The 15,298-nt window shown below is 36.4% G+C and overlaps 1 protein-coding gene across 2 annotated transcripts in view; it reads right to left on the reverse strand.

The window, feature by feature from the left end:
* LAMA1 (laminin subunit alpha 1) overlaps positions 1-15,298 on the reverse strand; it is a 102,287-nt gene that overhangs the window by 60,745 nt on the left and 26,244 nt on the right. For both annotated transcript variants that reach the window (XR_011092930.1, XM_068671582.1), the window contains exons 4-10: positions 12,876-13,118; positions 8,664-8,843; positions 5,168-5,257; positions 4,593-4,710; positions 3,315-3,493; positions 2,004-2,109; positions 1,325-1,485 (exon numbers count right to left, since the gene is read on the reverse strand). Coding sequence is in view for 1 of the 2 variants with exons in the window: in XM_068671582.1 (XP_068527683.1) it covers positions 1,325-1,485; positions 2,004-2,109; positions 3,315-3,493; positions 4,593-4,710; positions 5,168-5,257; positions 8,664-8,843; positions 12,876-13,118 (1,077 nt within the window). In the remaining variant the exon portion in view is untranslated. The remainder of the gene's footprint in view (positions 1-1,324; positions 1,486-2,003; positions 2,110-3,314; positions 3,494-4,592; positions 4,711-5,167; positions 5,258-8,663; positions 8,844-12,875; positions 13,119-15,298) is intronic.

Below are 15,298 nucleotides of genomic sequence, written 5' to 3' on the forward strand. Positions count from 1 at the left end.
CACATGTGGAATATCTAAACAAATTTGATCGGAGTATTAGAAACCTACAGCTGTATTTCACAAATGATCAAACATGAAATTCAAAGTATAAAGGGCAAGCTTGCATTACTGTGTTCACAGAAATGACACAGGCTTAGAAATTAGAAATTCTGTCTCCTTCATTTAAAATTTGGAGCATACAACTTCCTTCCCCAATATAAGTGGGCTGATAGCTAGTGACACTCTCAGTGATCTGGCATAAAAATTAAGTATGCCAGATTCGTGCCCATGACAGCACTGAAAGGGGACAGTTTCTCATCCAGTTTATACCAAAATTTTAACCAGTTAGCTGCATCAGCTAAAACAGTGTTACTGTAGCTCGGAATCAGGCAAAATGGTTGTATATCTTTTTTCTTATTTAAATTGGCCATTGGAATTATTTCTTTCTTCCAGACTCTGGTTATTTATGCACTTGATATTTTGGATCAGATAACTCATGCAAGAGAACTAAGCAGTTTCAGAAAAACTGTCAAACAAACCATGTGTTTTTTGGCTCCTGTTAACTGTCATATTTGGCAACAAATACATAAGCTACTAGCTAACATTCGGTTCAGAAAATTATGTGTAACTTCTTTAAATATTGACGCACAGCTTGGTAATGAAGTTCAGCAGAATCTACAGCTGCAAGATATTTCAAGAGGATTGGGTATTTACCAAAAATGAAAGAGGTGGTAGAAATCTGTTTTTTTGTTAAAATTGTTGATGGTTCATATTTCAGAATAAAATAATTAACTCATATTTCATACATAAATCTAATTTAACTGTTCCAATAATTATTCCTTCCAAATGCATGTTGTTACTTTACACAAAGCAGATTTTATAAACACATCCTTTCTTTATGTGTCACCAGTGGCTTTTAAGAGAAACATCAGCTCATCCCTAAAACCAAACCCAGCTTGGCACACTGTCATTCTCCCTGTGATTCTCTCACACTCACGTTTGATTTTAATGTCAGTCTCGCCCTTTCTTATAGAGCAACATACAGAATACTAAATATCATACAGAACCATGCAACTTAATTTGCAATATTTTCAGTTCAGAGAATAGTTAGTCATTTTTAGTTCTAGTTGTGACCCCAAGTCACTTGTTATAAAAGAAGTGATCTCAAGTTAATGAATAACCTCCCCTTAGTAAAAATAAATAAATAAATAAATAAATAAATAATAATAATAATAATAATAATAATAATAATAATAATAATAATAATAATAATAATAATAATAATAATTTACAAATTCAATCCACGGATTCCCTTTTAAACAAAAATAATCAGTTTAATACTTACTTTGCAAATACAAGGTTCTGTGCATGGATCTTCGTTAATGCTGCCAATTAGGCTGCAGTTACAACGAAGGCAGTTTGGATAGCCTCGATACCCAAATGCACAACGGTCGCATTTTTCTCCTGTGTAACCTTCTCTGCATTGACATTGACCTGGCCACATCCCTTGAAAAGCAAAAATTGATAAATAAATAAATAAGAACAGGCAGTAAACTGGATTCAAGATGTCTCAGAGAACGCAAGTAACTTAACATCCCTTTTTATTATTTATTCTATGTTAATTCCATTTATTTATTTCATTTATTTATTCCATCTTAATTAGTCCACGGACACTTGACATAATGTCAGTCTCACCATCTATTTTTCGTGTTCAGAGTACCAGATGCAGAGACTGCAGCAGAATGGATTTTATGACAGCTATAACAGCATTCATGAACAACAGTGTTAGATCTCAATCCTTCATATTGTTTCACAAAGTCAGAGCCTTCCATCTCCCACACAACAAGACCATATTCAGGAACCTGAGACATCTTTCACCTCACTTTTCTAAATATTCACCATTGTTTTGAAATGGTACCTAACTGGCAGCCATTCACAAAAAGAAACTGTTCCCTCATAGTTTACATCCCAGACACATTACCCAGATTTTAAGTTTAGAGAGAAGCTATTTCCTGCTCCCTTACCGCGCTGTGAGTCAGAATGGTGCTCGTCTTTAACACAGTCAGAACTCAAAGATCCAAATGGGTCACAGCCACAGGGATAGCAGGGGTGATCATCATAGGGAGAAACCTACGAGACAAATGTTCTCTGTCAAATTCTCAAATAATTAACTGGAAAATTAAAAAGTTACTTCTGTTTCTTGTCTGGGATCACTGGAACTAGCACAAATGAGGACTAGAAAAACTGGTATACAACAATAGATCAAGGGACTCAATCTTTTTAATTTTAGCAAACAGAAAATGGGGGGATTGCAGTCTAGAAAAAAAAAAAAACTTAAATGCGGGAACAAAATTTGGTCTTCAGTAGCACAGGCAAAGGTACAGTAATTCTAATGGCTGGAAGTTGAAACTTGACACATTCAGCTTAAACACACTTTTTTTTTTTTTTTGAATGACAGCTGTTAACCACTGTGGTGGTTTGCCAAAGATTATGGAAATGTTTAAGACAAGAATAGATGTTTTTTGCAAAGGTACTCTAGTTCAAAGAAGAAGGAAATGAAAAAAATCCTTGACTCTGTATTCAATAGGTGGACAGATTATTCATGAAAATTCGTTCTAACTTCAAGTTCTATACAGCTTTGTAATACAAGGCAATGTAACTCTCATGCAAAGGATTTTTTTTTTTATAAGGGAAACCTGAAGTTTTCCTTTGAGTACTTTGGATGTAAAGCAAATCAGTAATGACCTCTGTATACATATATAGTGGCCACAAATCCACTGAATACTTCAGTGCTTTTTAAAACAAGTGAATTAGAGAATCTAGGACTCCTACGACTCACTCTTGCTCTCTGCACCTTTTTATGCTGGATTTCTAAAGCATGGGCTTTTGAAAATATGCATAAACCTGCTGAAGCAAGAACTTGTGGGGTAGAAACTTTAGAACCATGTGAGGGTCTTTTTAAACACTGATTGACATGGGCTGGTATAGGACAGTACATAATTTTGGCACTTCTGAAGACATCAGATATTCAGTGCTGGCACTTTTTGAGCTTTATCCACAGGAGAAATGGGTTTCCTATCACAACATCTACATTTCCACACTAGGGAAACATATTTATTTACTCTTTTCTTCTCTAACAGTTTCTTTTAGAGCAATTAGACCTGCCATTCCACACAACTGGACAAGCACTTTATGCTTTTCTCTGAAAGTTATGGTGGTATGTGATTTATTAAAAAATAAAATAAAATCCTGTATAGTTTTTAGTTATTCTACAATGGATAACAGCACATGTATGAATGTAAAATAACATTAAAATGGTATATTCCAGATCTTACTTTGTGTGGTCTAAAGTATCCATCAGCACACGTTTCACAGTTGATCCCAGCAGTATGTTGAGTACAGTTTAAACAGACACCACCTCCTATATACTGGCCGTGAATATCCATGCTCCTTTTCTGATCTGCAATACTCTGATTGTAATAACAATCTTCTGCTTTGTTATGACAGTTGCACTCTAAGAAGAAATAGAAAAGAAATCCACTTTTTTAAAAAATGTACATTACATTACAGTTTCTACCACACATTTTTCAAAGAGAAAATTGTAAGTCAAAGAACATATCAATTCATCTCAAATGTGTGATTTTTTTTTTCCCATTAACCATGCTGTATGCATCAGTAGTCTCAAATACACTCAATTTCTTAGTAAGTAAGCACATTTCAAAAACACTGTCACCACTTTAATAGCACCCTTCTTAACAGTATTCCACAGATCACACTCCTTTCAGCAGTGATGCCAATAGCGATGTGTGCTATTACTTTGAGCTGCTGTTACATCTTCTGTCTTCTGTATTATAGAAGAAAATCTGCCTGATTCATCTCTTATTTGTATTGTAGACAAAAGTCTAAGAACTCAACAGTGCCAGTAGATAAGTATATATTTGATTTAGGTTAGAACATACTTTTCAGTCAAAACAAGCACTTATTTTCCAAACAGTGACATTGAAATTTATGTAAAAACTTCTACTAAAAAAAACTTTTCCATTAGCAACTGTAAATTTTATCTAGTATGTTTTTAATTGTCTGCAGCTTGTGCCAGGCATTAGTGATGTGAGGAGGGAAAATACACTAGCTAGCCCTAGAGACACTCATCTGTACTGAACTACTGTCACAGCCTAAGTCAATCTATCAACTAATCTGAAATGTAATTGGCCAGTAAGGACTTTCTTTCAAAAGATTTGTTATCAGAACAAAGGTGATTTTTGTTTTTTACCTGACAAAATTTATGATCAAGTAAGAAGTTTGCATTTCAAGTAGCTAACAAAGGGATTGATGCAAATCTGCTAGTTTTTGCAGGAGTATAATAAATCCCCGAGCCTCTTTTGTCTCATCCTTTCTGAAAGTTTTACTGCATGCCACTTCCATTAGCCAGGCAGTCACATTAGATAGAATATTCAAAATCATCTAAACAGTTAAGATTAGAAGTAGGCTCTCTACTCCATGAAGACAGTTTTTAGGATATTTGGGGGAATCAGTGTAGATCTGTATGAAAAGCAACCTCAAACAAGAGCATAGTAAGCCTTTATGAAATTATCTAAACCTTTGTGCATACTTACTCTCACATTTGTTCCCAGCAGAAATGGTTCCTGGTCTCCATGGTTTCTGATGATACCCAGGACAGCATTTGTTACAGCTCTCTCCACATGTGTTGTGCTCACACTGGCACTGCAATTTCTAGGAAAAAGAAGAAAACACATCATTTTCTTTAAATATTTTTAAACAGAAAACTTATTCAATGTTCTCATAAGTTTGCCTAATATCTGATTTATTCCCCCAAAAATGTCAATGCTCACAAATACTTATCAATTAGCATTAAACTATTCAACCACATTGTATCAACTACTGGGGAGTAGCATTTCTACAACAGGGAAACTCCTCCTTTTGCAACTCAGACTATTTCTTGTAATGCCTTTCAAGTTGTTTAATTTTAATGCCAACGTAAAAATTCCCTTCAAAAAAGTTAAATTACCAGAGACACAGATATGCTTACAAAGAAAAGGAAGAAAATTATAGCAAATAATTTGTATGCATTATGTAGTATTTTAGCCTTCTCTTTCCCATTCTTAGGCAAAGACCTTTTTAAATCGGACAAGTTGTTTTGTAAAAATAGATCAATGAGATCAAAAAATACCTTTGTGATTTCATCCAGAGGACAGCTTCGAGCGTGGCCATAACAAATACACATGCCACCAACAGAGATGTCCTTTATTGAGTAGTAGTACTACAAAAATTAAAGTTGAAAAAAGAATGATTAAAAGACATTACATATATATATACACACACATATATATTCCCTCCTACATAATAAAATGCCAGCATTCTATTATTTTGTGACTTAAAACATGTCAAGAAAATACTATGAATTTCTGTCACTTAGAAAAGTAGAATAGCATCACAGTCATTTATGTTAGAAAAGTCCTCTAAGATCATCTGGTCCAACCCTTCACCTAGCCCTGCCAGGTCCACCATTAAACCATGTCACTAAGCTCTACATCTACGTGTTTTTTTGAAGACCTCCAGGGACGGTGACTCAACTGCTTCCCTGGGCAGCCTGTTCCAATGCTTCACAACCCTTTTAGTGGAAAAAAAAAAAAAAAAAAAAAAAATCCTAATATTCCTAAACCTCCCCTGGCACAACTTAAGACCATTTCCTTATCTTATTGCTTGGTGCTTGGGAAAAGAGCCCAATCCCCTCCTTGCTATAGCCTCCTTTAAGGTAACAATAGAGCACAATAAGGTCTCCCCTGAACTTCCTGTTCTCCAGCTTAAATAACCCTAGCTCCCTCAGCTCTGCTCATAAGACTTGTTCTCTAGACCGTTCACCAGCTTTGTTCCTCTTCTTTGGACATGATCCATCACCTCAATGTCCTCTTTGCAGTGAAAGGTCCAAAACTAAAAACAATATTTGAGGTATGGCCTCACTAGAGCTGAGTCCAGTGAGACAATTACTTCCTTAGTCCCGCTGGCTACAGTATTTCTCGTACAAGCCAGGATGCTGTTGGCTTTCTTGGCCACCTGGGCACACTGCTGGCTCATTCAGCTGGCTGTCAACCAATACCCCCAGGTCCCTTTCTGCCACTCATCTCCCAGCCTGTAGTGTTGCATGGGGTTGTTGTGACCGAAGTGCAGGACCTGTCACTTGGCCTTTTTGAGCCTCATACAGTTGGCCTTGGGCCACTGTTCCAGCCCATCCAGATCCCTCTGCAGAGTCTTCCTACCCTCAAGCAGATCAACACTTGAGCCCAATTTGGTGTCATCTGCAAACTTACTGAGGGTGCACTCGATCCCCTCGTCCAGATCATTGAGCTGGGGGAAGCCTTCCATTTGGGATTTTTTTTTTTCCTATGTTTTAACTCAGTGGTACAAAACAGCAACTAAGTTTTAACTTTAAATAATGCACCATTCCTAAGTTTCAGGAAAGACCAGCAACTGTAACCAAAATTTGCTTGTAAAAGAAACTTTTTTCCACCATAAAAGCCATGTAGCATAACAAAATGCTATATTTGAATTCCAGTTTGTGAAGTAAATGTGTGCTTTCTTAAAATGGGAACTATGCCCTCCCTTAAAATCACTTTGTGCACCTCCTTCTAGACTAAGTCTGCTACTAGTGTGACGCAGTGTACTAGGCTATCCAAACTTTTAGCTTAAAATTGGTGATGCAGCACAATAGAATCCATTAATGTTGAGATGTGGTGAGCAAAAGCGCATACATAAGGAAAAGATTTAATTTTCAAGGCAAGGAAGAGGCAGGAAATGACCATCTGGGTTCAGTTACAGCTGCAGTATCAACATGGTTGGCTTGTTTGTATCCTGGGAAGTATGTACTAGTACTAGAGGGGAATGAAAAAAAATATTTTTCGACCACACTTCTAGGTAAAAGTTCAAGACTCCCAGATCTATCAGCCCTAGGGTCATCTGCTTCAGGATGAGGTGGCGGCCTTGGGTGGTCAGACCTGCTGACTCCATGGACTGTTATTTCATGGAAGGATATTGGAGCCAGAGCAAACTAGCCTCTTTGATTGAATACTTAATTTTTAAGTGTTTATTTTTTTTATTATAACATTACAGAAAAGAGAGAGAACAATAAGCCCTTAATTACAGAGTAGAGGTCCAGGCTGGGAAAAGTAGGAGGATGACCAGAAAGCAGAGCTGTATTTGTTAGTACAGAAAAAGCTCGTTGCATTCACTTCTTCATCCCCTTTGTCTTGTTTTCTTAAAGCTTAAACTCTATATGGCTCACAGCAGCTGTGTGCAGCTTGAAGTTGAACAACAGACTAACGCTAACCAAATGCTACAGAGAGAAATAAATAAAAGAAGCAAAACACAGAAACAAACCTGCTGTTGAACACTTGGAAAAGTTCTGCATCTGCCCTTTTGCAAGATTTATACAAGACACCAATAAAATTGGTATCAACAACTGGACGTAAAGTCTTCAAAAACAAAAATGGAATACAGAAAGCTGGAAATGACTATCTTGGTTGTCGTTGGTCACACAATGGATGAGACACAAAGTGAGACATCAGGACACAAGAACCCTGGCCCAGTAAAACCCATGTCTTATGGAGATGAAGATGTGTAGCTGTTCATGCAGAGCTGCACTAAATCTTGCTGGGTAAACTAATACTAAGTACTGGATTATACAGCAGTGTACGTTATGAAGGCAATGGGTATGCTTATCCTCAGAACCCTTGTTTCCCAAGTAAACTGCATGTTTGTATCTCAAGCCTTCCTTTTTGGGGTGTATTTCTTGATATTACAGTATTATGGAAAGGCTAAAATATCTACCAGCTTGTTCCATATGAATATCTCACCTGTTCAGTTTTTGTGTTAACTGCTATCCTACATCCAGCAAAGCACAGCTGGAACAGACGCCTAATCCTCATGCATGCAGTCCCTGTGCTAGCAACTCCCCCATGGGGTAGGTGGAACGAATGGAACATCCAGATCTTGTGCTTCTGAAATGCTGCAGCTGAACAGGCACCTTCAATGGAGATGAGAGTGGGGCTGCCTTGAAAGTGCCCTCCAAGGCCCGCTAAGAGCCAGGCTCCTTTTTCTCTTCTATACGCAGCTACCCAATCCAGTTTCAATACCAAGTGTGTAAAGATTACTTTAAGAAAAGTGTTAAAATTCTAGATGTTTTGCATTGTTATTTCTGTGCTTGAACACAGTAAATTAAAATGGTGTAAAGAAAAGAAGAAAACTCTTATCAGACATCAAAATTTACTGTAGCAAGGTTTACAAATAATTCTTTTTATGGATCAGAGCACTGAAAACTTAACACATGAGAAAATGTACTGAAATTGCATCAAGAGCAACCTCAAGCGACACTTTCATTTAGCCAGACTATTTTTTCTTTTTTGATAGAGAATTAGAAATTACATTCCCAGCTTAAATCATTTGAGCAAACAAATAAATAAAAAGAAACAAAAAATAATCTTTAAAATTATTTCTTGAAGTTGTATCTGGCAAGGTATTGTTGCTAATAAACTCATAGGGAAGGCAGAAATTAGTTAACAACCTGATAAAACAACTCTGTGAATGGCAATGATCAAGTACTTCATCAAAGAGATCAGAAAAGTCTTTCCCATTCTGCCACACTGAGAAGTGTTTCTGAACAATCATCTTACCCTTCTGGTAACAATGGGGTCTAGTTCTTTAGGATCATGATGGCTGAGAGTCATGAGGTCAGCATTAAGGGTTCTAATACGCTGCAGTCGTAAGCGAATGTATCGTGCTGAAGTAAATTCCAAAAGCTTTTCCGAAGGATCATCAGCACTAGGCCTACCGTTGATCAGTGACGTGTGAATCTAGGAAGAGGGAATGACTTAATCATAAACATAATTATGATCTATTTGCAACAACAAACATCTTAGTGTGAGAATTAAAAACATAGAAATTAAGCTTGTTTTCTAGCAACTGAAGATGGTGAGATGTTGACTCACCTGGAATTATTTTTTATTTCCCACTTTCCACCTACAGGTGTAACTCCCACTTCCTGAATAACACAGTTCTGAAACCACCAGTCTTGGTTTATCATAAAGTCTCATGGCTCCTGGATATTTGTGGAGTTAACATATGGAGAAGTGCAGTACCACAAGCTAGTCCTTAGTTAGCTGGTCCTCCTTCTTCTCCCTTATTGACATGGAACATGCAACTCTGGCCATAAGCATGGTTTTGTCCTTACAGATTTTTCCTAAACGATTTGTAGAGATCTTATTGCAAAATATAATATTGTGCATGTGCTCAATGTGGAGTCATTAATTCTATATCCTGTTGGGACAGGGCTGCCCAGTCAGCAAAGAATACTCAGTGATATGACAGCACAGTGGGAAGTCACAATGCAGATAATTGAAAGCAGGAGGCTGCCACCACGAAACAACCCATCTGGTCTCCATCTCTCCATCTCACACAATCCCAAGTTAGCCCCAGTAATATGGCTTTTGTTATCAAGCAGTGCAACTTATTCCAGAAACAGCTTCCTGCTCCTTTCCAAAGCAACTTAACAGCACACAAAGATACAGTTTCATGTGATCATAGATTCATAGATGACAGTTTGTGCTACATTTTGAGGTAGAAACAGTAAACCTGATGTCCGCCTCAACTAGTAAAGGGTTATGCACTAGGCTCATCAGATACATTTTAGAATGCAAGGTACATCCTCATTTATGCAGAGCAATTTTGTCTCATATACTACTCTTGGATTTATAGTATGACCTTTGCCAGTATTGTCAAATATTTCTCCTGAAAATATTACTAAAAATTTAAAATAATAATAAAGAAGTAGTTTAGTTCTGTACAACTAGGGACTTCACAGACAGCAATTGTGTTATTTCAAAAATATACAGAGTCTGGTAATGGAGCTCATACTCTCTACTATATGCTTTTGCCATTTATGGTCTATCACCCTTATTTCTAAATAGTCTAATATAACATGTTTGAATAATTTCACTTTTCAGATAGCCTATTTAGAAACTAATCATCATTTTCCAACTGCAGAACAACAGTTATCTGACCTTTTTCCAGGTCAGATCCTGCAAATTAGAATCACCTTATATAATATTCAGCTCTCATAGAAGCAGAGAATTCCTCTAGAACATCTAGACAATCCCAAAACAGGATTAACTGAACTTGTGTCAGATGTTTGACCAATCTGTTCTTGAAGACCATTGTTGATGGTAACTCTGCAGTCTTCCAAGACAACGTACTACTGTCCTTTCCTTGCTCTATTAGAAATTCTCCTTATCTCTGAAGCATATTTTACTTCTTGCAGTTTCAGATTACTTCTTTCATCATCTCTCACAGACATAAAGAACAGACTGCTCCTCCGATTATCCATGTTGTATGCAAATGAAAACAGAACATGCCCACCCATCTCAGTCTGTTTTCTCTAGGTAAACTGTTGCAATATATTCATTCAGAAGTCATATTTTTTGATGGCATTTACAAGACAGAACTGTTGGCCAAATATTCAAATAACATTGCATTTCTTCCACTGAAAAAAATACATATACAGATAAACTCACTGTACATAAGCCCAGCTGTAGCATTGTGGATCATATCCTACTCATTTGGCATTAATTACAGATGTAGAATTTGCTGAGCTCATTGCAATCCTTTGATTTTCATAATGAGAGAAGGATCCAACCATGGTGTTAGTTCTAGCATGCTGTGTTTTCTTCTTACCATTTAGGCTCTAAAGGTCTGAAGACCTAAAAAGGTCTTTTACAGCCAACTGGCCTTACCTCCTGCACAACACAAGCCATTTCATTTTAGATAATCTCTCCTGCCTTAAGCTCCAGTTCTCTGGGAATACATATTATCTCTGTTCATGAATAGCGTTTTCAAATGATGAAAAGTTTAACCTTATTCACATTTTAATTCTAAACTTATCTACTGGCTAGACCAGTAGAAAATCTGTAATAATACATTGTAATTTACATAGAGACAATAGGGGAATCTTTCCTACTAGGAAAAGGAAGAAATAGTAGGGACAGATACATTAAGGAAGAAAAATAAAGATTCTCCATGTACACTGCTGTATTTGGCTAATATACTGCTTGCATTTTGTTTATATACGCCTTACATATGCTGATATATTTGAATTGTATATTTTTGTCTTATTTGTCTTCCCTAATTGAAGATCATTTCTCAGCAGTTGTAGTCTGAGCCTTGGAATTCATCATAAGCCCTGACTCCATTACATAAATTTCTGGAAGCAGTGTTATGAAGATCTATGAGCACATCTTCAAGCAGTATTAATCAAGTTAACAAAAGATTATACAACAGTGCAGTTATACCTCTTTAAACCGGCAAAAAATCTAGCAGCCAAACTGGCAAAATGTCTGATTTAGCTAAATGTTGTTAAGACACATTGAGACACATGGTCATTTAACCTTGTTCTTTCAGATCAAGGCACTACAAGCAAAGTGCACAACAGTGGCTTGCTAACAAATGCTGGATAAAGATACAAAGCAGGTATCTGCAGACATCAACTGATGCGTGGAACTTTGTAGAGCCCCATATGGTTCAATATATTGTCCAGAACCAATTACAAAGCATTAAATATATATACATTTTTAAAGAGTGCCAAAGTTCATTATGACATTCTCTGTCCAGGAATATTCTTGTCTGCTGTTCCAGCTACAATGGAGCAGTCTGTTCTTTGTTAGCAACAACATTTATTTATGTAGCACACAGAAACTTAATTCTGTCATTTTTTTATATTCTTCTACTGTTTTTATGCTATTACATGTAGAAAAAACAAACGAACAAACAACAACAATGTTCTGGATAGGGCTGTTGATTAAAAGGAGAAAAGTCACTAATCTGAATCTCTATCATTTCTGGGTTGGAGCTGGACAGCCTATCAGACATTCATTACAAGAGGCACTGTTTGTACACAGTCAGCCTAAGGGCTTTCTGATTAATTGTGGTGAAAGCCAGGTTAAGTTTCTTTGTCTGTTCCATTTGATCTGTAGGGGATATGTTTACATCACTGAAACAAAAATTTGATTAAAACAAATGGGATTTGATGTCACCTGAATTTCATCGTTTTTGTCTTGCTGAAACATAATTTTATGTGAAAAAGCTTGACAAACTTCAGCCCTTTACTGCAACACACTCCACTCTTTTTTTAAGCAATAAATACATGTTGGCTCCTATGAAGCTAAGAGTTAGTAGCATTCTCCATAGGATAACACTGCATTTATTATCATACTCTTGCATGATAGCATTCACAATAGAATAACCACTGGTTTTAATGTATCGTTTCATTATGTGGCTGCCTCTATGAAATAAATTACACAAATACCATGAATAGAGTTTGCTAAAAGAACGAACAATCAACAGTGAGGCTGCACAACTCATAGCTCTTTTAATTATGCTTCATCCCTGAAACAATGCCAAGGCTAGTTTAGGAGTTCCAGCTGTGCCGAGCACTTCAACAGTGTTTGCAGCTTTATCTCACGACCAGGTGTTCCTAACACAGGGATTTTCTTTATTAAATGAAAAACCTGGCAGAACATAGAGCCTCTGTTGTAGTCTTTCATAGGATAAAGCAACTAATAATTCACAGTTAATAGCCACCATCAAATTATGTGTATAGAGAGGGAACAAAGAGTTTTGTAATAGGAATGTGTAGAGCTAAAGACAGGTTTTATCCCAACTTTTAAAAGTTTTCTATACTGGTACATGATGTAAAGATAGTATCATTAAAGAAGAATAACAGATCATCTGGTAGTGCTGAGGGCGATGAACTCTGTAATTGGAATTCAAGTGTTTTCAAGTTGCAGTCAGTCCATGTTCACACTCGCAAACCACAAGTGCAAAAACAAACGTACCTCTCCATGTTCCAGGGGAACGAGTCTGGAATAATAGGAGGTGCAGATCACTTCATCATCTCTCTTGTACGTTGGTGGCCCAATTCTTGGTGTGATATTATAACGAGTTAAACATTCTGTGTCGCTAATTGCATAGTACTGCCATGGTCTGAACTCTGTGCCATCTATGGAGCGTTCCAAAATCCAGTTTCCAGGTCGTGGAGCATTAGCAGATTTGATGATGACATATGCAACTTGAAAGACCTAAAAAAAATGCAAGAAGAAAATTTTAACACTTCATTCTGCTGTAAAAGACCACAAGAGGCCAGCTGCTAAAATTAACTAAAATTTTAAAGGCAGTATGCAATTTGCCTGGAGAGAGGGTAAAATTTGGTAGACTGGCTCTAGATAAAATTTTTGCATAATCTTTTGACCAAAGGCTAGATTAATCTTTTATGATACTAATGGAAATATGTATCATTTTTTGTCAAAACTCTGAACATTACAACAAAACAAACTGAAATATATATACTTGTATATTTACACACAAAGTTGATTTCCGGATTACTTGGGAATAACAGTCTTTCTAAGGGACATGTGCTATTTAGCTTTTTTGGACCACTGAAGGCTTCAGCGAAGTGGGTTCTTTTTTTTTTCTTCCAAAAACAGCTGCAGCCAAAACAATTCTTTGTTTCACACACATTCATTTCAGCTTGGAGTTTAATCCTCGTGCTAATAGCATTTATGATAAGCTTTTTACAACCTATATTAAAAATCTCCATGCATTCCATTTTCCATGTGTTGAAGTTATTTAAGCATAAGGCTACTTATAGACACTGCTGAAAATGTACATAGATAAAGTGCATATGACAAATATAAATATGATAATGTTAATTAAATAGTTCTTTTAAGATATGGAATCCCTCAGCTATATGCATAACCTTGAGGTGTTTTCTTGTTGTTGTTTTTGTTTTTAAACTCTTCTGTGTCCAAAGTGAAAACTCTATTCCCACAACAGCATTGTTCTGCTTTCTTCTCTGAGTAGGCAGGACAGTAATTAAGTTTATATCACCTTTCCAGTGACCTTGTTGTGGCAGCTAGGTAACCTGTGCTGGCCTGCAACTAGCTACAGCATCAGCCACGAACACTGAAATGATCTTACTCCAAAACTACTACCTTTTTCCTTAACTAATGCCCCCATTGCCTCACAAAAGGCTCTTTGCAAATAGATAAGACTCCTTATAAGAGTTTAATGTTTTACGTGCAGCATATTATCAAGCCACGTTTGGAAAAATAAAAACACCGTGCTATTTTACCATCACAGAGGTCTATATTCTCACTAAAGTGGACCACTTGGTTAGCTGGTATAATTATTGTAACTCCTATAATTTCTTTCAGAAATTTTTAAACATGTTTTGGGGTTGTTTGTTTGTTTGTTTTGTAACTTGTTGTTGTATTTGTTTCACAATACTGATGAAAGCCAGAGTAAGAATAACACTTGCCATGAAAAAGCAAATTTCAGTTCCATCAAATGGAGAAATAAACATACAGAAACAGAGTAATTACATTGTATGCACAAGTGAACAAAGCTTTGCTTAGGAACTCTGCAGACACGTGTGATATATTTTTCTCCATCTCATCTTTAAATTCTGACTTTTTGGATTTAATATCTAAAAAAGTCAAACAATCTTGGTTTTGATTAAAAATCAGACATAAAATGTGATAGTCAGCTGGTCTGATTTTATTTTTATTTATTTATTTTTCTCTGTGCTTGCTCTCATCAACTAAACTACTTCCCTACTCATTACACAGTTGGCTGAACAACAAATGATCTACTTCTGATTACACTGAGATTTTTCAAGACCGATTATGTTCTGCAGCTGATGTGGCTAGTTTTAAATCCAGTTCCAACCAGTAACAATGAGTTATCCTTCATCACAAACTAACTGCAGGCAGAAATAAAACCGGAAGATACTTTCATACAAGGGTATGTAGATGAAATTTATTTTAAATATCACGTTTCTTGGTGAGGGGAAAAGCTATATAAAGATAAAATTTCTCAGAGCAACTTCCAGAGCAGTTCATTTTAATGTTGTATCCTTTAAAGCCAATGTGTTGTGTTTTTTTTTTCAGAAAAGTAGCCCAGTCTGGTTCTCAAGTCTTCTAGTGACTGATTTTTCCTCCATGTACCCAGTTCTCCAAAAGCTGAATTGAATATATTTGAAACTAAGAACCCAAAAGAGGCATTCAAAAAATAATGAATGGTCTGTAACTGTTGAAGTATGCATAGTCAGCATGTGTAAAAAAACACTGCCAGCCTCTTTTCCCTGTGGATTTTCTCAAGTCTCTTCCACATATAGCCCATAAGTACCTGAAAATACTTCATAGGTAAATTCACATGATACTGAATGTCAGCAAACTCTAGAATATGTCAGTCCCTGAAA

This window comes from Anas acuta, chromosome 2 (assembly GCF_963932015.1).
Source record: "Anas acuta chromosome 2, bAnaAcu1.1, whole genome shotgun sequence".
Lineage (NCBI taxonomy): Eukaryota > Metazoa > Chordata > Aves > Anseriformes > Anatidae > Anas > Anas acuta.